At 40.7% G+C, this 22,117-nt stretch overlaps 1 protein-coding gene across 4 annotated transcripts in view; it reads right to left on the reverse strand.

Annotated features, from left to right (window-relative positions):
• LOC102289600 (microtubule-associated serine/threonine-protein kinase 1) overlaps positions 1 to 22,117 on the reverse strand; it is a 50,333-nt gene that overhangs the window by 24,404 nt on the left and 3,812 nt on the right. The window contains exons 2-4 of one of the 4 annotated variants that reach the window (XM_005926696.3): positions 16,813 to 16,841; positions 4,216 to 4,310; positions 2,494 to 2,569 (exon numbers count right to left, since the gene is read on the reverse strand). In XM_005926696.3, coding sequence (XP_005926758.1) covers positions 2,494 to 2,569; positions 4,216 to 4,310; positions 16,813 to 16,841 — 200 coding nt within the window. Of the gene's footprint in view, positions 1 to 2,493; positions 2,570 to 4,215; positions 4,311 to 13,539; positions 16,845 to 22,117 lie in introns of those variants that run through there. The other 3 variants (XM_042220259.1, XM_005926695.3, XM_005926697.3) reach the window with 3 other exon arrangements.

Raw genomic sequence — 22,117 nt, forward strand, 5'->3', positions numbered from 1 at the left:
CCTACATATATCTCTGCTGTTTGAACACGAGAGTGTGGATGGAGCCTCGTTGTTTTTAATACATACATACTATTACCTGATCATTATTCATAAACACAGCTGTAGTCACTCTAGCTTCTCTTAAACACACCTTTCAAGCTTCAGCAGAGTCTCATCATTGCTGCCTTTTGTATGGATTTCAAAATTCTCCTTTAAAGTTCTTTTGTGTTTAGGAAGTTAGCTAGTTAATGGCCAGTGCAATAATAACGATGTATAAAGCACACAAAAAGGAAACACAGTGGATGACGTGAGGCGTTGTATTTAGTGTAAGGTAAATAAGGATTGTTTTGACCTATGAATAATAAAAAGCTATTCAAGTAGGGTGTAAGAAGGAAAATATGCAACTGGAAATGAGCGTGACAGTTCCCCTTTATGAAAAGATAAAAGTGGCTGATTGTCTATGGTATGAGCACCTGCTGTTTAAAGTTGTGGAAACGAAGCAAACCCTGAGAGCGAGCTCAAGCACTTAACTCGTGTCTGCCTGTAGCATAAATGCAGCCATAAAAAGTGCATCTTGTAAATGCTGCACCTAAATCCCAGCTACACCCCCTGTCTGCATCGATCCCCGAGTTATTATAGTTTCATATTTTCTACTTTTATTTCATTTCTTTTTGTTCTGTATTCAGTTAAGTTTGAGTTAGCGTCCAGAGTGGGTTAGCTCGCTTCGGTTTAGGTTTTTTGAAAATGTCCAAGATCTAGGAACGTTAGTGCAGACGTCCAAAGTCGGAATAAATACATCCATCAAAGCCTCATCAGGCAAGCTGTATTTACATATTTTTAGCAAATTAACAAATACTAAAACTAAGGATACTTTTTAATATTTTAGTTATTATTTTAGTTTAGTTAGTTCTCCAAGTCTTCGGCTTCCTCCCACAGTCCAAATACATGCAGTTAGTGGGGACAGGTTAATTGATCAATCTAAATTGCCCATAGTGAATTTGAGTGCAAATGGTTGTCTGGTGTACCCCGCCTCTCGCCCTATCACTGCTGGGATAGGCTCCAGCTCCCCCCGCGACCCTGGATGGATGGATAGTTCTCCAAGTTCATAAAATAGTTAGCTAGTTTATATTTTTTCAAAAGTCACATTTTTATTTTAATTTCAGCTAACTACATTTTCCCCCATAACTAGTGTTAGTTTTTAGTGAAGTTTTAGTTAGCTATAATAACCTGGACTGTCCACCATGGGGCCTGACAGCCTGTAGCTGCTCTACTCCAAGACTTTGAAATACCTGATCTCAGGACCATAAACTCTCCTTCTATTTTTAAATCACATTTCAAAACCCATCTTCACATTCAGACTTCACACCCTTCATTATAACATAATTAAACAGCATTGTAGCCCATTGTTATCTTGATCAGTTTTAATCTGTGTTTTTGTTTGTTTCTTGTGTATGCAAGTTTAAATTACTGCACCAATATGAGGCGACATGGAGGGACTCGAAAGGGGCCTATAAATAAAATGTAGTATTATTATTATTGTCACTTCCCACTCTGTGACAACTCACAGCTCACAGGTTTAATAGTTCACTCAGTGCACTACAATACATAGTTAGCATTTTGATATTAAATATTTATACATATTACCAGATAATACTTACAACCATAGAATACATCTAACACTTTTCACACAATGCAGATTAGAGAGCTACAGTTGAAGACATATTTTCAAAATTAACAACTATTTTTGAAGCTTATGGCAAAAACAAATTACCACAAAAAAGTAGGATCAAATTACAGACTGTAGTGAACATGATCCACTTAAAGTATTTTTCTGTAGGACGATGTGATTCGTGACTAAAAGCATGCAGACATTTGAGCATTAAAATGAAACGTGATGCAATGAATCTGCTTCTAATCCTCTTATAACCTGCCATATGATTTCTGAATGTGACTACATGGATGCAGCCGTTGTTTCATGGCTCAAGGCCAAACAACTTATTTTCTGGACCTGCACCTCCCGAGAAAAAAAGGGCCTTCTTCTCTAAACTGTTGTGTTTGGAGTGAACTAGTGTTTATAATATTGTTACACGCTGTCTTTAGCCTAAAGACAAAAGCAACCACGTGAAGGCCTAAATCTAAAATCTATTAACATGAACAGATGTAGATGTGTGACACAGGCAACAAGCGTGACTAAACAGAGAGGAGCTGTGAATGTAATGGCCTGGCCCTGTCATACATGAGTCACCCTGTTACGCTGCGAGAACCTGCGAGTGCAGCGAGAGGCTCTCCAGAATGTGTGAGATCTCTCTCAACAACACATCTGCACCTCTTGTTCCACTGGAGCTCACACCTGCTCGGTGTCTCTCCCCTCTGTGACCTTTGCCTCACACCGACTCTTCTTATCTGTCTCTATCTCACTTTCTATCCCTCTCACACCTCTTGTGCAAATATGGCCGAGAGTAAACAGGTGCAATCACAGTCAGTGTGTAGTCTGCAGTGCCGGGAAGCAGTCACCTTCTGGAGGAGGCGAATGAGAAGTGGGCTGGGTTGCTGGGAGAGAAGTTTCGTGGGCTGTCCAGTGGGCTGCTTCCTGGTGGGACAACAAGACATGCACTGAGAATGAGACACAAAAGAACGGCACGAGTGTAGGAGAAGGTCAAAGTGGTAGTATGTCATGCCACTGTGCCTTTTATCCTGTGGCCAAGTCCCAACAGGAAATCCAGTGACGTGCTGTGAGGTGCAGACGCACAGCTGTCTCCCACTGCTCCTTTAGTTCAATATCACAGCATAACTACTCATAATAAGTAGGCAAAGCTTTTAGGAGTAAACCGATTTAAAACTTAATGTAAACTAAGATTTTTTTCTTAAACCTAAGGGCCTATCTTTGATCTTTAGTGAAACTCGACAGGGAACAAATGCGAGTTACATATATATCCAAATTTCAAAAATATTTCAGACAAAAACAGAATCAACCTCATATGGGAGCTGTGTTTTCACATTCAGCTCAGTAAACTTTGAGATCATTGTTGGAAATATACTGCTTTTTGTTGTTTTCTTGCTATGATGACGTGTTTAGTTTGCCATGAAGACGGAAAACACAAGGAAACAACTCGTCTAGAGAATTAAATGTGTAACTTCTTTACACTGACACCAAGTGGAAGTTAATTGATCTGGGACACTGAAGATCAAAATGGTACGTTGGCCCTGAGAGGCCAAACGGACTGCAACTTAAGAAAACACCAGCAATAAGAAAAACGCTGCAAAAGCACACAAAACACAACAGAAATAGGAAAAAAGAAAACACAGGATGTGTTAGCCTAACTATTAGCCTAAAAATCCGTCATCAGTATTATATGAATCATGATAAAACACATCTAGCTTGTTTTGGGTTCCTGCAACTGGTCTGTCGGGTTATTGTCTCCCCAAAAACACTTCCCTAGTGCCTTTGGAAATCTGTTTTTTCCTATTTCTGTTGTGTTTTATGTGCTTTTGAAGCGTTTTTCTTATTGTTGGTGTTTTCTTAAGTTGCAGTCCGTTTGGCCTCTCAGGGCCACCGAAAAATGGGCTTGATTTCACCCTCCATGTAAAATTACCATGACAACTTCAAAGGCTAATCATTTCACCTATTGACTGTATATAAAAAGTAGACATAAGCTCAGTGACATCAACATTAATTTATAAAATCGAGTTTTGATGTCTGAACATTACCAGTTTTGGCCTTCATATCTGTCTGTTTGTTTTTTTAAAGTAAATTTAGATGACACAGATGAGTGATAAAATTATGAGCTAATGCTAGCAAGCTTAGTTAGCAAGATGCATAAATTAAATGGGAGTAGCATGCAGACACAAAAACAATAATTATTTCTTCGTTATATACCACAAACAGTAGCAGGAATTAATCATTCTTATTTCTTCTGTAAAGCTGGACATGTTAACACAGAAGACTTTGACAACTGACTTGCTTTTGGCGCTGGCCTTAAGTGGACTTTATATTAAGCTAAGCTATCCTGTTACTAGCTCTAACTTAATTTTAACCATACAGACATGAGAGAGGGATCGATCTTCTAACTCTCTGCAGTGAAGTGAAAAAGAATAAAACTAAGAAACTGTAAACACATGATGAACCAGTAGAATAACCCTTTTTTGAGAGGTCGGAATATCTTCACCTATATTTTTGATCAAAATCAATTAAAATCAAGCTCACAGGGGAGGCGTTAGGGCTTTTGTTGTACATACCGAGGTGTCCAGGGAGGGGCAGAGGGGAGTGAGGCCGAGGGAGCGTGGGGGACGTGGTCGTCAGGATCAGACTTTTTCTGTTGCTTGTACGACAGCTGTTGAGAAAAAACAAGATGTAAATGTACTCACATCCACATTACCACAACAGAGTTGTGACTAAGCACTGTGTCTGTGCATAAATATATGCATGCACAGCTGTAACAGTGGATGGAAGAGAGGCGGACACGTGAAGCAGCTCACTGCAGGGGCGCGACGGCGATACAGAGAATTCAATTTCCTCAGCCATCCATCCCTGTCTGCCTCCCCTCAGCTAAGATAAGAAAGGAGGAGAGAGAGAGAGGGAGGGATTGCCAAAGTTGGAAGAGAGAGAGAGAGAGAGAGGCAACAAGCAGGATAAGAAGAGAGGATTTAGGTGATATTTCTAAAAAAAAAATTTAAAAACTGGAGAGAGAAATACTGCAAAAATGTCCACTTTTATGACCTCAGCTTACTACGGGTCTCTTAATAGCAGTCACTACCACACTGACTCATTTCAAACCTGCCTGTGGGTTCCTCATGTCACACATGATATCATTATCTCTAACTCTGCCATTAGGCAGTAAACAGAGCAAGTTGTTTGCTTTCACTAGATCCACTTATTTTGTCACAATCACACCGGAGCAGAGTAATTTAATTTTGACAAACACAAACCAAACAAACAAAAAAAAGCAATGTGCTTTTCAAGGTGGCATGAGCATGGGGCATGAATAAATGCAAATAAATACAACTGGGAACAAAACGCAAGCAGCACCATCTCATCTCTGCTGCTGCCAGATAAAGAGGAGAGCTGGTCTCCCCTCTCTTCCCTTTCAGCCCGCTGTCACATGGGGTCACATGTGAGGAGGAGAGGTGTCGCCTCTTCTCCCCCCCCCCCCCCCCCCCCTCCCTCTCTCTCTCTCTCTCTCTCTCACACACACACACACACACACACATATATGCAGATATAAGTGTGATATAAATATATAAAGCAAAAACAGCACCTTAATAAAGCAGCATTAGCAGGGTCACAGACTCAGAATGACTTTAGAATTTTTCCAGTTTTCATTATTGATGAAATCATTCATTGCAATTTATTTATAAACATAAATGGTGTCATATCTGATAACTGGTGATGTCAGAATGAGGTCACACAGGACTGTGACAGTATCTTTTCTGGTCACAACACTTTCCATCCATGCATCCATCCAACTTCCATCTTTTCTGATTTGCTGGGTTATATGAATAGTACACTCAAGATGGAGAACCAGAGGGCCTTAATTTAGCCCTAATCTCCCCAAAATAAATGTAAATTTGAACCACTATATTTGTACAAAAATCAGACCCACGATTCGTTTCAGTTGCATTAATGTCACTGACAATAAAGTGATACTGTAGTGTGGCACTATAGTTATTATTATCCTTGCTGTATAGGTTGGTCCAAACCTATTACTTACTGTAATAGATAACCATAGGTATACAATAGGTAACAGGAAGGTTCCAGCACTTTCTGTGAGTCTATGCAAGAGGAAGCTTTAACATCTGCACAACCAACCCCACAAACACACTATGTGAAAGCCCTCCAAACCCTAGGAATATTATCACCCAACCATACTGAATGATTAAATAAAATAGAAGCTTTATCTTTGCTAATGTGTTTATGAATACAAATTACAATCGTATTTATTTTGGTACACAACTTTATGGAGGCAGTGCATGCAGTGGGAGGAGGTCTGGGCTAATTTTATAGAAAATCCAATCTCATTTATGTTATATGGCCAATGAACGACCATTCATTTCATCCACAATAAACTTGGTGTGTGTACTGCTGGGAAACCTGAGTGATTGGAGTGTCGGGTTTAAGGTCATTTGGATGAAGGGCAGGCTCATTTTGCTAGCAGATAGCAGACTGATATAAATCTAAAAAGCTGCCTTGATTTGAACTCATAAATTTCCATCTACTGTCAAGCTGTCAAGTGACAGTTTTCAGTGTTGGACTTTTATGTAAAGCCAAGCCTAACCTGCGCAGAACTAATGATAAGGAGCTGTGACTGCATGTTTGTCCATTCCTGGTCACACTTTCCACATTCCTAAGTGGATCTGCTGACATCAGGCATCCTTCCACTGCTACAGTGACTTTGCAGAATACATTATTTGCTCATGTTGAATAAACATATTTATATTCATTCAGTGAAGTTAAGTCTGATGGTGACTCTGCGATATGTCTCTGTAGAGTAATGTAAAAGGCTCACATTTCTGAGCAAGCTCCATCTTATCTCACCTATCTGTTTTCATTACCTGAATGCTGATCGATCAGCTGTGTAAGTAGCTTCTCGGATATTGATCACATATGCCAATAGACTGAATTGATAACCGCTATTTTGCCATTTCACACTTTCTAACCTGGACTGATTGTATCTCGATAATCACATTAAAGCTCTCGCTGTGACACACACCGTGACCTTGAGCTGATCCCAGCAAGGGACCATCTCAGCGAGTGCATGCATGTATTTTAAGTCAAACCCAGTGTATGATTATAGTTTCAGGCTTTCATTAAGATGATTGCTACAAGATTAATATAAAGACAAACTCGGCAGCAGGACTGCACATGGTTAATGAATTCTCAGTGCTGCAGGAAATCAATGGAGGCTGGGTGTAAACACACAGCACTTGGCCTTGAGCTTCTTCTGGTACAGTTCATGAAATAAATGCTTTAAGCATGCAGAACCTTATTTAATACACATCCAGCGATTCTGTCTTGTGGCATTGCTTATGCAGAAAACAGAGGCTTTTTTTCCCATTCCTGGATGGTCAATCAGGATCAAAGAGGGGTGGGAGGAAAGGGTGAGGTGCACTCCAATACACTTAGCAAATATGGGCTGCACTAGCCAGTGGCTCAAGAGAGGGTGGAGGGGAGGGGGTGGTTAAGGAATGGATGCTGCAGCAAGAAAGGAGATGCACAGAGCGAGAGAGAGAGAGATGGAGGGGCTAGCTGGAACAAGCATGACATTAAAGTAAAATAAGGGAAAGGGAACGCCTCGGGAAACGAGTTGACTGCAAATTCAATAGAAGAAAAACAAGAGTTAGATGCAGGGAGGGTTGAAAGGGCTCACAGGGGTGCTCATTACCCACACACATGGTAGATATGACCCAGTTTTTTTAAACCATTTTACACACACACATACACAGTCTACATATATTCGTAGCATGAACAGAGCACGTGAGGAACATTGTGAGCAGATCATACAGAATAGAGTGTGACAAAACCAAACAAACAAACACTCTCTATCCACCGCTGCTTCATATTGATGAAACCACACCATTCGTATGAGATTCTACAAATGTTAAATAGAAGCAGATCTGAGGCGCTGGTGAAGAAGAAGACAGTCCAGAAAAGTCAGGATTTAAGTGGTAGAGGAATGTATTGCTGATGAAGCGCTAGGGAGAGCTAACCTTTAGAGCATTAGGAGGTAAATAATGAAGGGATGATTCAGAGAAAAGGAGGAAATGGGATGATGACATTTTATTTTTCTTTATGAACCATTTAATGGCTTAAGACAAATGAAGATTCAGATTTCTGTTACTAAGTTACTGAGGTTGTAGCTTAATAACTCTAGAGGGAATGTGGTGGAGAGGAGGGAGTCATGGTCACATGATGGGTTGTTGCTACGCAGCCTGCAGCAGAGAGATATAAGATAAGACCAAGTCGGGACCACAGAGAGGAAGAAGAAAAGGGGGGGAAAAGCCACTGAAGTTCACTGCTTTATGGTGAAGGGAGGGAGAGTGAAATAAGAGTCTGGGCAAACAAAGAAGTAAGCTGTAAAAGGAAATTAAGCAATAGGGACTTAGTAATAAAAGTGGCCTTCCTAAAATGGTTGGAATGAAAATGATGAAACAGAAAGAGCTCTGTAACTTTTTTTCCGCAGCACTATGAGGTGGGGGATAACTCAGGGGAGAGAACCACAGCCTCACCACAAAAATATAAAGTAAATGTAAAAAATGAATAAAAATGTCATACATACAACCAAACCATATGTAACCGGTGTGTTTCTGCATTGTGTCTGACAAAGAAAGGTAAAAGAAAGAAAGACCTCCAAGTAAATAACTAGCTCACTCCAGCTCCTCTCCCACAGGGGAATTGTAGAAAAGGGCTGCATTTATTTTTACATTAAACATGAAGTACGAACTTACCTGGAAGATATTTGACATAAGATTAAAAAAAACTCAGACATACCTGACAAAGAAAGGTAAAAGAAAGAAAGACCTCCAAGTAAATAATTTGCTCGCTCCAGCTCCTCTGACCAAATACAAACAGTGGGGGAGAGGATTAGCTCAACCCACCACAACTCCCAAGCTAGCCAGAATTATATATTCATGCTAGCATTAATGGCGCCTAAAACACATTTGTGGCACACACATACTACACATTTCTAACATCTAACAAAAACAGGCACAATGATGACAATAATTGAACTAAAGACACACAATCAGAAATATCATGGTGGCTAAATATACATTATATGTGTGTTGTACAGTGTCTGGAAAGAAATGACACCAACCTCTTCCACAGGGGAATTGTAGAAAAGGGTAGAGGCCAAAAGGGTACACTGTATTTATAGGGTTGCACCAAAGAAGAAGAAGAACAATGATGAGGGGCTCCAACTGATAAAGAACATAACTACAGGCTTGAAGGTCCTAACAATCAGGTATAAACTGGAAAATAAAATTTGTGTAATTATAACAATATGTAATTTATGGCCGGGTTACACATACAAGCAAATATAAAATGATTACAACATCTGGGAGGTGATCTCTCTATCGAAATACAAAATCTCACTGAGTAACTCTTAAAGCTTCTTCGTCTGGCTGCTGCTAACAAATGATTTGTGATAAATGACTCGGCTGAATCTGTGCCAAAGGAGGGTGAAACAGCAGGTTTTTGGTCTTCAAAGCTAATCTACAGAGAGCCGCTTCACTCCCTATTAATGCTGCTTTACAGCTACAGTGCACTTCTCTCATCACTAAACAGCTAATATTTCATATATCATGTATAATATATCATCTGCTTCCAGACAAGAGAAGCCAAAAGTAGAAACAAAAAGCACAAAATTCATACCAGTGCTCTGAACGAATTTTAACCACATAAACATAGTTTTGTGACAGGGTAATCTATTTTCCCCATAAAACTAGCCTTCTGCTGATGCATGTCAGCCTATAAAACAAGGAGCTTGTTATGGTGACTCAAAGTGATTGTTCTCATATCGCTTATGTCAATCCTGACTGGTCCGTCTTTATAGAAAGGCATTTTTCTACATTTAAAGCAGCATAAAAAACCTTAAAATCAAACTATATCTACTATTTCAATCCAACATGTCCCTCATATGTTTATGGCCTGAGTAAATAATAAAGTCTTAGACAGAAAAATCAAACACTGTAGAGGAGGGCATGCTTTAAACTGGGGCTCCCTTGTGTCTGACTTACTGCTACTATGTGAGCGTGCATTTACAGCCACCCTTGCATGTAATGTCTGTTTAAGGAAAATGAATAATGGAAACAGTCAAAACACTTAACTCAAGGCTTCAAACTTCACTAACCAAGCTACGAAACAGGAAACTGAGATTGCGAATCCTCCCCTATTTAGACAGTAACTGAGATCCTGCCTGTGTTAGAGCAGATACACATACAGTTAAATCCAGTCCTTATAATTTATGTTCTTTTGTTAATTGCTATGGAAAAGTTGTAAGACATTCTATGACTTTATATAGTTACTAAATTATGACTGGAAAACCACCATTGGGTCAAAGGGGACTCGTGAAAATCAGACAGAAGAAGGAAAATTCCCACAACAAGGAGCTAGGAAATTGGTATTAAGTTACCATTAATCGTGATTCATTTAGCTGTGTAAGCAATTAATCCTATTATCTCTGCAGTAAGATTAGGGTATGACATCAGGCTTTATTAAATACAGTAGATAGAGTGGGTTTTGTGCAGGATATGGACAGAGTGTATTGATCGTTTTCCTCCATCTAAACTGTAAGTAGGTAGGTCTGGCAGTATTGTCCATTTGGCCACATGACCAGCAGTAAAAAGGCAAGGACAGACAGTAAAATGGTCATGGAGACAGCCTGGGGCAAAACACTGTCCTCACGCGGCTCCATCAAATCTCCACTCAGCTACACCAAGCATTGTGCTAAATGTCAAAAGCACTGCCTCATTGAATGCACCATGGCCAAGAGAAAAGTCAAACAGACACCATCATTCTTATTTTTCCTTTTTTTTCCATTTCCGGTTTTCCTCGGCTCTCCGGGGTCCCAAAGCTCCCTGACAGGAATTCAAAGCCCATCAGCAAGGATGAAACACTCTTATATATATTTTTTTTGTTTTGTTTACTCTAACAGGTTCAAATCTTTTCTAGTCGGTCTGCAGTAGTACAGAGCAGCAGACAGGAGCAGGATCTATCAAGCAAGATTTCTGTAAGAGGAGCCCTGAGAGGGAGACAGTGGAGGGGGAAAAGGATCAAAGGCTGTAAGAGTCCCATTACTCTAACACTAAAGGAAAGAGTGCCCTTCACTGAAAGCAGGGCTTAATAGGAGATATACTTGTATGAGCTTGTAGGTATTGAACTTTAGGTTCCTCTTGGGGGTAAACTGCATCACGCACTCTACAGTCAGACCCAGGTGCCTCAGCCTCCCACGGACCTCCTTTGGTTTGCACATAATTGGTTAAGTGACGCGTAATGGTTTATTTAGTTACAGAGGAGACGTGTTTATGAGGAGAAGATGGGGGTATGGCTGGCAGCATGGTGGTGTGTGGAGAGGACACAATATGTGTGTGTCTCAAAGCTGTGTAATGTGGACGCACATGCACCGGGTGTGATTATGTCTTTCTGTTTGTGAGAGCACCTGAGCCACAGCACCCGAGGTAAACATGCACAACACTCACCAATTACTGCACATCATCTTCACTCACTTCTCTCTGACCTCTAGCGCCTGATGCCTGTAACACTGGGTCTTGCTACACTACATATGTCAGGACAGTAATAAAAGTAATGGAGACCTTTTATATGAGAATACTTCAAACCGTAGATTCTTCATCTTTGGGGGCAGGAAAAGAAATTTTACAGAAACCTTGAGAGATCTGCTATGTCTGCATATGGCGGTTATATTATGGTTGGGCATTTCCAATGTTTAGCTGTAGAGAAAGCATCCTGACTCCTGACATCCTAAAAATCACCCACTTAACCTATGTTCCCAAAAAGCTGTGTCTAGCAGTCAAAAGGTACGGGCACTATTACCATCACTGAGTAGAGAGAACAATACATTGTTACAATTCATGCACTGCACAAGTAAGTATACATAAGTGTACTACATAAAAAGAATATAAATCGACTATCACACCACACCACTTTACATTACAGGGCCTTTATCATCACAGAAAGAAGTCAGGTCCCCTAATGCAACCAACACATATTCTCACGTCCCCATGACATGAGAACAACACATGCACGCTTAACTTTGTTTATTATTATTTAAGATGTGTCAGAAAGTAAGCACGGGCCAAAATGTCCTCACTTTCCAAAAATGTCCCCACTTCCAAGGTCTAAAATGCAGGTCCCCACAAATACAGCCATTCAAGTACACTTATACACACATGAATAAAGAAAAACCAAAATTTCAATCTGAAGAAACTGTTTTTTCCTTACTTAACATGCCCCATGTACGACCAGAATAAGTGCATGTCAGGGAGATGAAAAAGAAATAAAGAGCGAGTGAGAGAGGACAGTCAAAGCTAGTATGAATCTCTAACGCGCTCACGTAACCTTAGTGAGCTGGTCCCTAATGGACGAGCAGACACAGATATCACCCCAGGGCCCTGCATGCTATCTCAGTCTCTCCCCCTTTCACCTCTTGCACAACCTCTTTCTTTTTCAACCTCCATCGCTTTCCTTGTCTTAATCACCCAATGCCTTTCTTCCGTCTTTGCTGACTGGGATTTTCTTTCAGTATCTCGTTGCTTTAGTCCCTCAGAAATATGTTTTTAAGGGAAGTGTTTAAAAGTGTCGTGTTCCGATCATTCTTCATTAACTAAATCCACGCGCTAGGCTTCAGTATCACTGCAGGAGTGTGGCAGATACTAAAATGGCGAGACTTTGGCATATTCCCATCTGTCTGCCTGTGCGTCTGGGCTCAGGTGGGCCATAGCAAGAGTCTATTCTCTTCTGTAATAGAAGCTATTTTAATCCCTGATCAGGAATGGAGAATAAAGTCACTAAGCGAGTCAGTATGACCTCCACTGCTGCTGTTACTAAAGAGAAAACCCCCAGTGCCCAAATGTCACCTCACTTTGTCAGGTTGTTGACAATGGAGTGATTAAAAGTATCTATTAAGCACGAGTTGTATTATGGCTCGGACTATTAATTCAGAAAATGTGATAATGACATTATTCTTTATAGTTGCACTTTTCAGCTGCTGTGTTTCACAATATAATTGCAGCTGAAATGAAAGTAAAAACGCCTGACAGGAAGTCAATATCTTACAAAGAACACTTTCCCCAAATAACCAACCCAGTCATCCAAGTCCAGAGAAATACCTCAGCATCGGTGAATCACAGTCTATAAAAATCCATTTTAAACGTAGGGTTCTGCTTGACTCATTTTTGGCTCATATAATTATTGACTGATTACTTCAAATGTGAATCGGTCTACTTGCTGTGCTTCTAGAAATGTCACTGTGATGAGTCACTGATACAACTTTTCAACTTATCTTTTGCCAGGGTCTAAATCTTTAGTGAGGGCCTTATATACAATATATATGTCAAGATGTCAAGAGTCAGGATTCTTACTAACTTTTCATTTTCAGTAGATCCGTGATGCTTTGGCCATCCCCAACAAGAAGACAGATGCATTATTATTTTTTGATAATAATATTTCACTACTAGCTTTTCCTCAAAAGGCACAGATAAAAAAAGTGAACGCATGTGTCAGGTCTCCGCTGAAGCAGCTGGATCATTTTAGATGGTTCAGCATTAAATTAATTGGACTGATTATCACTTCAACAGCAAACCATAAAAGCATCTCATGCAACTTTTAATTTTTACATTGCCTCTAATGGCAACATTTTATAAACTGAACTCCATGCAGGCTACCTTCAGTAAGAGCAGTTTTTAAATCAGAGTAGAGGTTATCTGTATACTGCAGAAACTGTAGGAAAGAGGAAAAAGGACAGGAGATTAAACAGATAGCCGGTCCTACCACACCCTACATCACAGAAACTGAATCGTCTCTGCTCTGTCTCGAGCCTCTCGGTGTACCTTTTAGTGCGTCGGAACATATTGCTTGTATTTCGGTGTAGTTGAAAGCTGGGCGATGAGAAGTCAGAAAGCAGCAGGTCTCTGGCAAAATGCTATCGCAATGCAACGCATACTGTGGCTCCCACCACCTTTAGAGGTGCGCTGGTGTCTGTGTGTCTGGGCAAGTGTGCAAGAGAACCAAAGGAGAGAGAGAGGGAGAGAGAGAGGGAGCACAGCACAGAGGGAGGGATGCAGGGAGGAAGGGTGGGTCTCTCTTTTAGAAAGGAACAACAAAAGGCGGCAGGGGATTATGGGTCATTTTCTCAAGGCTGAGGTGCCATAGTACACAATGTGGTTTTATGAGTTACTTGTGCTTCTGTTTTGTGTTTTCCTCTGAAGTCGATGGGAAATTAAAAGCTTTAACTGCAGGCTGTTTATTCCATAAATGAAGGAAGGAGAGTACAGGCAGGTTAATTTATCTCAGCAGCAACTAAAGAAATGACCAAAGGACAAGGACATGTGGACAGTTACATAAGTAAAAAAACAATTTGAATGGGATCAAAAAGCGGAGCTAATGTTGATGTAGTATGCCAGACGTGCATACACACACACAAACTATCAATGGCTGTGTTTACCCATGAATGGTTGCAGTAGGCAGATTGAATTTGAAGCCAACTCCAGTGAGCTCATCTATAATACATAGTGGGTTGGTGGTGTCCTGCAGAGGCAAATGGGATGTGATGCAGAGGAGACAGTGACAGACTGAATTCAGATGGTAAAATAAGGGAGAGGAGGTGGAAAAGATGAGATGGTTGAAGAAAATGGTCTGGAAACAAACAGAGTCGGGAACAGGATCCCTGCCATCATTTCATGTGTGATTACCCATGGTGACTTGGGATGGCTTGAGTGTAGATGGGAGTGGGCACAAGAGACTGTTGACAGGTCAGTGCGACAATACATAAAAGATGATGTAACCACGGTGATAGCACCCACTGGTTTGTGGTTTCTCATTTTAAAGCTTTATAGTTTTCTATTTCTTTTGTTTTTTAGTTAAAGCTAGCCTGCTAACTCATCAGCTAGTACAAACTTCAGTAAGACACACATAAAAATGCACAGGTGTGCTACACAGACACGAACACCTTCTAATTATTTATGTAATACAAAAAAATTACAAACCAGAATTTAATTCAGCAAAACCGAAACACAGACTTCTTGGACGGGCTCTTGGCAAAAATGTGACCCACATATGCAGTTTTCTATGAGCCACATATGGCCTTGACTGATGGTGTTGACTCAGCTTGAGTCTGGCTGCCGCAACTCAGCTGCCAGCTTACAATACGAGGGACAGATGTCAAGTATGTTGTGACATTTGGGCCAAATCTGCCCCACCCAGAACCTGCCTTGCTGTGTGTCAAGCATGACTCATGACTTTCTGGCTTGCCCACGTAAACATTCACCACAGGCCCAAATATGTCTGCTACTGGGAAAGCAAGCTATGTTATCTATCAGACACTTAAATTAATCAAAAGTACACCAAAAAGCACAAATACAGTTGGATGGTCCAGTGACTGATTGTGTTGTGTTTTGTGCTCTTGGTGTTTCTCTGTCTAGGTATGCTTTTACTGTATTGCCAGTGTGTGTTTGGGATCACTGTCATACTGAAAGATGAAGCTGTTGCCAATCAGACACTAATGGTACTGCATGTTGGATCATTTTTCATCACTTTTCTGCATTCAAAATTTCATCAGTTTTGAGAAGATCTTCCAACACAACTTACTGAAATGCAGCCCCAAACCATGATGGAGCCTCCATTATCCTGACCTCCTCTGTATATACTGACAATGATTTTAACCAAATGTGGATTCATCAGACCAGCTGTCACTGATTGTCCATCCAGTTGTTGTGTAATTTGCCAAATCTAAGCCCTTTCTTCCTATTTTCCTTTCTTAAAAATGGCTTTTGACAGCCATTCCACCTTTCTACTAAGATCATTTCTGATGATGCTTCATTGAACAGAAGATGGATCAACTGAAGTATCTCTCCAGTCCTGTGCCAGATTTGTTCCTATTTCTTAAGGACATGACTTTCAGACACTATTCGTTTAGTTTTTTTTGGCCTGTCACTTCTTTTCCTCTCTATTTGTCCAGTTTCCTCAGATTTTTTTAAGGACACACTGCATCCCTTGTTCTCGGCTATTAGCATTTTGGGAACCAGCTTGCTGGTGCAGAAATACTATTTTATGCCTGCAGAGCTGTGTTATCTTCAGCATATTTTATATATTCAACTAAGAAAGAAATAGAAACAAATTATGTGCTTTTATGACAAGTTGGGACAAAATGGCTTTAAAATAGATTATCTGCTAAATTGTCTGTGATGTTTATTAGTGACTTAACAAACTTCTTCTAAAATCTCCTAAAAATGGTCAGATACAAGAACTGGACTGACAGTGAGTGAAAAAGTAGCCAATGAATCAAGAAAAACTTTGAACCTTCAGAAAGTGTGGAGACTACTCCACACTTCTCACAAGGAAAGGGTAGTCTGGACCTGTCCGAAAAAATAATCATCAGCACAATGCTTAAACTTGTATTAACTATTTTTTTTTATGTTTCTGTCACATAACAACTTTGAGCTGCTCCCTTCTCACAGGGGTTTGCCACAGCAGGTAGCCCTGCATATTTGATTTGCCAGACCTTTACATCGGATACCCTTCCTGACGCAAGCCCAAAAGTAATTTGTGTCTCCAGTGACCGTTTTCTCAAACAGGTCACTCGTCACTGGTAAACCACCCTTGATTTAAAATCTTTGGCTCTTTAACTGTAGTCCATTAAACAGTATAATATTTCAACCAAATACTTAATAAATGTGCCTACTTTATGCAGATAGCAAAATTTGACAATTTGGAACAAGTTGGAGAATGCGGCATGGCTTTCAGCACCATGGACAGCGCCGGGAGCTCCCAACTGGCCTAATAAGGCTTCCACACACTCCAGCATTACTTCAGGAGACCTCATCCTCCTCTTTCACACAAGAAATCCACACTCCACACCCTGAGCACTACTGAAGCATCCTCATAGCTTTCAGACAGAATGTGAAAAGCATGCTTGTGATCCCAGAGAGCTTCCCAGCCTCATGTACGCTCGGGAAGAGAGGCTTTGATAAACAAGATGTACCGCAGCTTGGTATGATTGTTTTTTTGTCCATGAAGAACATTGTGCTTTCCCCAGGGAGTGGATGGGTGGTAGAGAGAGAGGGATAGAGAGAAGAAAGGAAGGGTTAAACAAAGGTAACACTCACCTGCTGTTTTTGCGAGGCAGTGGCAAATCCTTCTGGTAGAAACACAAAGAAAAGGACAAAAAGAGAGATCAGGTACAGAAAATAGAAACATACTCTTTCTTATGAGATATTGCGAAATTTGGGGAGAGCATAAATAAAACATCACATGAGCACAGTAGCAGGCGCACCTTTTGAGCGTGTTCAGAAACATGGCTTGTTATTGTGGTAGGGGTTCACATCGGTTTCTATATCCTGAGTATAATAAAGCTCTGGTCCTGGAGAAGTTTGATAACAATTAGTTCATCACCTTATCCCGATTCATTTCATTTTGTGTGTGCATGTTTCACAGTTAATTTTTGCCTGTGTTTTCAAACTACTCCTGCTATTTTCTGAAACTATGGCAACTGCTCCATCCCACCCTCCACCCCCCACCTCCCAGGTCCAGATGGACAGGAACACTGGGCTGAGACGGCAGCAGACACCAACTGCACCACACACAAAAAAAAACCCAGCATGAGCATAAGCAGATCTCACACCAGCACAGCCTGGATCTTTACAAACCCTTCACATGAAACTAGAGGAGGACAGAGAGGAGACAGAGAGTTTAAACAAGCGGCAGAGAGGTGGGTGAGAGGTGGATGGTACCGTGGGGAAACATGCTTTTATGCTTGCAACCTTATCTTGGAGTCTTCTGGACTTCAGCTCTGTGTGTCTTTGTGTGCGTCATACAAGATATGGTGCTTGAGAGTCAGATATGAGATACTACTCAGTGTTTGGAAATGGATGCAATTAATGCATTAGCAGCTTCACACATGCTCCTGTCACACACAGGGTAAAGTTGTTAAGGTGCTGTTAGCATAAAATTGACCACCTGCTGACCACAGTCAATGTAATTATTGAGTTAACCTTCAAATAAAGGTTGAACGAATGGATGGGGATGTGCAGACCTGCTCCTACTGATATATGCCAGAACACATTTTTACATTGCTGCTGCCTGAGAGCCCCAGCCACTATTCACAAGGTTAAGCCTATGACACAGATGATAATTGTCAAGCCAAATGGAAAACTCTTAGTTAAACAGAGAGCACTAAACTGGTCCTCTCCTCATCTCAGGATCAGACACACGATGCAGGCTGCACGGCTGTTCGACAGAATGTCCCGAGGGTTTACACGTTAACAAATCCGACTAAATATTCAGCTCATTGATCCCTTTTTCACTTTGTCCTTCATTGATCAGGCTAATTGACCCTGAGTTGTCAGATGAAAAGAGAGATGACTTTGTAAGTCATCTGCGATGTGGGGGGGTTACCTATACAGAGAAGCCCTAACTACACTTGACATCTAATGTTGCTGCAGAGTAGCAATTTAATCCAGAGGAAATGACCACATAAAAACTCTTTACAAGCTGCAAGGTGCTGTATTTTAGTGACAGTGAAGCTGAGTCCAGGGTCCACCAGTGTAATACCTTTTCCCTGGAGATTCAAAGTGGCAACGTAGATGCTAATCTCACTATTTAGGTCTGCTTTTTTATTCTAAGGTAAAATATCACCTTCAATTTTTGTGAAAATTTTCTGGATGGATTTGAATGACTTGGTGAGCCCTCATCAATTCTAATCACTTGTCTTTCATATAGTAACAGCATCAGGTCAAAATTTAAACTGAGCAGAATTTAGCATGCTAATGTGCTAAGCTAAAACAATTAAGGCTTTGTCCATACTGGGAGGGAATAAAACGGATGGACATTAATGAACGTTCTGCAACTTGAGGCATGAAATTAACTTTTCTTAGCTACCTGGTGAAGTGACTACCAATATACTGAATAATACTGTTGACTGGCATATGGCTGATAGTAAATACATTACAGGGTGCCTAGGCATCCAGAATCTATAATGCCTGCAAAAGATTGTTTGGTAGCTTCACTTCGTGTGAAAAGCGGGTCGCTTCCAGTTTAGATGCAGCTTAACATATTAAACGTTTCACTTGCTAAACATCAGCCTGTTAGCATTATCACTGTTAGCATGTTAACGGGCGTCGACACAGGGGGAGAACAGTATTGATATAGTGAGCAGGACGCCTGGATGTCAATGGAATTCAGTGGCTTGTAGTGACAACTAACCTATAGTAAAGAAATAACCTATAGTAACAGTAAGTGGGTACTAAGGTCAAAATATTTCAACTTTGAGGTGAGTAATTCAAACAACTACAACGGCAGTAATGAAAACCATTATTTAAAATATCTCCAAAATTTTATATTAGCCAAGCCGTCTACAACTTTCCTCTCCAGCTACCTTAGAAGATTTCACCTTAAAGTTTTTTACATCTTAGAGGGAAGGGGTCCCTTTATACGATTTATTTGTAAGTAACTGCAAAGAATCATCTGATATTATACTCCATGCATGGAAGGCAGATTTGAAAGATGATTTACCTGATGAAGAATGGTTACAAGCATGCTTTAGTTCAGTCCCAAAGGGTAATTTTATATTCTAAATTACTGCATTATGAATGACTCAAACAGGCAAACAGACAAATAGACATGTTAGCTTAGTGCGCTAACGGAGCCAAATTTGCAGAGCTGGTGATAGCATGCCAAAGAGCAGAATAGCCCCTAAATCTCTTGATTTTCACTTAAGATAAATCAATGAATCACACTTTCTCGAAGTGACATCTTGAAATGTCAGTCCAAGACCCCAAAACAATCAGGTAACAATGATCTAGGTAGCAGCTGTGACTGACTAGGCCAGATCAGACCACCATCTTGCTGAAAATATAAATCCTCAAACAGGACGAGATGTAACATGCACAGGCTAAGAGTTTTATTTTCAAAATGTTTCAAACAAACACGTGCTCAGAATAGCTGAGAACGAATTAATTAACGAACCATTCAACCACGTATGACCTCAGTGTTCTCAGTGACATTCACTGCAGCAAATCACCAAAATGTTGCAAATTAGCTTGAACTATTTATGGATAGTAGGGACGTCTGCTAAAGAAGCAGAAATAGTTCAGCAGCAACAAGAATAAAGTCCAAATGTAACAGAGGAGCAGAGAGGACTACACCTCTTTTGTTCAAGCATGCCTAGACAAAAAGAACCAGCTGGCACACTAAACAAAGTACAGCCATCTATTCATGTCTGAGAGAAAAAAACTGGCACCATGAATATCTTTTGCTGCTTTTCAGAATTATACCTGGGAGTCCAAACTGTGGAGTGAATCTGCAGGTCTGTAGATGATAATTATTCAATCTTTGAATGAAACGGCCTTTATTAACCTCAGAAAATCCAATCAAATAGTTCTTTGTCACCTTCACTTACATTCCGTAATTCTTAGGCATTGCTGTCACATCGTATCTACCTGAATTCCCTTCTTAATCCTCAATTCCATTTTAATCTGTTAAAAGGTTACAAGGTGATGAATTGACTTCCTAATTCCAGTCTCTGCTTCATCAGTGACCAGTGTGCCAGAACACAAGCGCACCACTATGCGCCGAAATCGACCTGTGACTCCTAACTGCAGCATTTCCAGAAGATAATATGTTGTTAAGGAAACATGATCCTCACTCCGATCTGAAGCCTGTGCCTTAATTCTCCTGTGGCATAATTAGTTTGATGCAAGGCTTACTGCTCATTGCATGGTTGCGTTTTCTACGTCAGAGGCTGATTTAAAAGCCACCGTCCGAGGCTGATGTTCAAACTAAACGCTCCCCGAGTCCCGCTAATGAAGTCTGGCGGTGGTGAGCAGTGACTGACAACAGATGGGAGGCTCTGTCACAAACATGTCATGCTCACCAATCACAGATTAGAAAGCTACACAATCCCGTGCTGTATTTGCTGGCTTCTTAAACAGGAGCGACTACACTGTTATTATCCAGGTTTGGGTGCATCCTCTAGGGAACGAAAGGGAAGTTTGAGCTTATGAATGACTGTCTGATCCCCTTTAGTCCCAGGATGTCACACAGTTGACAAGACAGTATGGGAGTCTGTGTTTCAGGACTTTGTATCTATGAATATTTAGATGCAGGGCAATTGTGCCACTGTCTTGTAACAACTGTGGTTTATGCACAATCATTTTGCATTTAGATTAATGCTGGGCTGTTTAATATCTAACCTGCAGAGAACCTGCTTTCACAGTCCAGGCCTGTTTTATTGTTGTTTTTTAAATTTCTCTGTGTTTTTCACAGCTCAGGGCTAAAATGTGCAGGGATGTTCAAATTTGTGTTCTTTTTAAAATTATGTTGGATGCTGCTGTTTCATTAAGCTACAGCCAGTCAGGGGCGAGCATCCTGATGCAGGCAGTAAACAACAAAGACTTGAAAGGCCAGTGAATTTTGTCTCCTGGTACACACACTGGCTGCTCATGTAACTCAGCCATAAAATATGCCTTTGCTGTAGTGTCCTTCAAGTCATATTGGCTGCACTACAATTTTTTTAAAGGCCTCAGTGATAATGAAATGGCATTAGTTGAGCCGCATGCCTGTAAAGCACATTGCTGCTCGGTGGGGATGCGCCAGCAAGTTCAATCATTTTGTAGACACTGCAAAGAAAAATGGTGGTGAGCCGGGCAGGGGAGGAACAACAGGGATCAATCAAGGGATGTCATGCTGCTAGGAGACAGTGCCCGGACCTGCCATTGTCTACAGCAGTGACTGACTCACAGATATGAGGCTGACAAAAAGGCAGAGCGGCTGAGGACGAGGCATGCCAAGCATAAGAAAAGATGGTCTGGTGATTTGTGAAAACAACAAGACTGAATAAAAAATGACATGTAAAAAAAAGATATTAAATATATTGTTTGTTTGTTTTTTACATTAGGGTTATATGATAGTGTAAGAAGCTGGTCTAAGAAAAACGTATTGTAGGGGTGTAACATTGTGATATATATATAAAGGAGAAGTAGAAGAAAGTGCTTTCGGTTGCTCCCCTTGTCAGATGGGGTCACCACAGAGAGTAGCTCAACATGTTTCATTTGGCAGTTTTACACCGGATGCCCTTTCTGACACAACCCCAAAGGGGATTTGTAGATCTGGCTGGAATTGAACCAGCAACCTTTCACTTGCCAACTGAATGTGTTAACCACTTCAGGGGATGGTCTGAGTATTCCAAAAGCTGCTGATCTACTGGGATTTTCCCACACAACCATCTGTAGGGTTTATAGAGGATGGTCTGAGAAAGAGAAAATATCTCTTTAGCAGCAGTTTTCTTGTTGATGTCAGAGGTCAGAGGAGAATGGACGGATTACTTCAAGCTGATAGGAAGACAATAGTATCACAAATTATGATTCAGTAGAACCAAGGTATGTAGGCAAGCCTTGAAGTGAATGAGCTAGAGCA

This window comes from Haplochromis burtoni, unplaced genomic scaffold (assembly GCF_018398535.1).
Source record: "Haplochromis burtoni strain Fernald_Lab_line unplaced genomic scaffold, NCSU_Asbu1 Contig_45, whole genome shotgun sequence".
Classification (NCBI taxonomy): Eukaryota; Metazoa; Chordata; class Actinopteri; order Cichliformes; family Cichlidae; genus Haplochromis; species Haplochromis burtoni.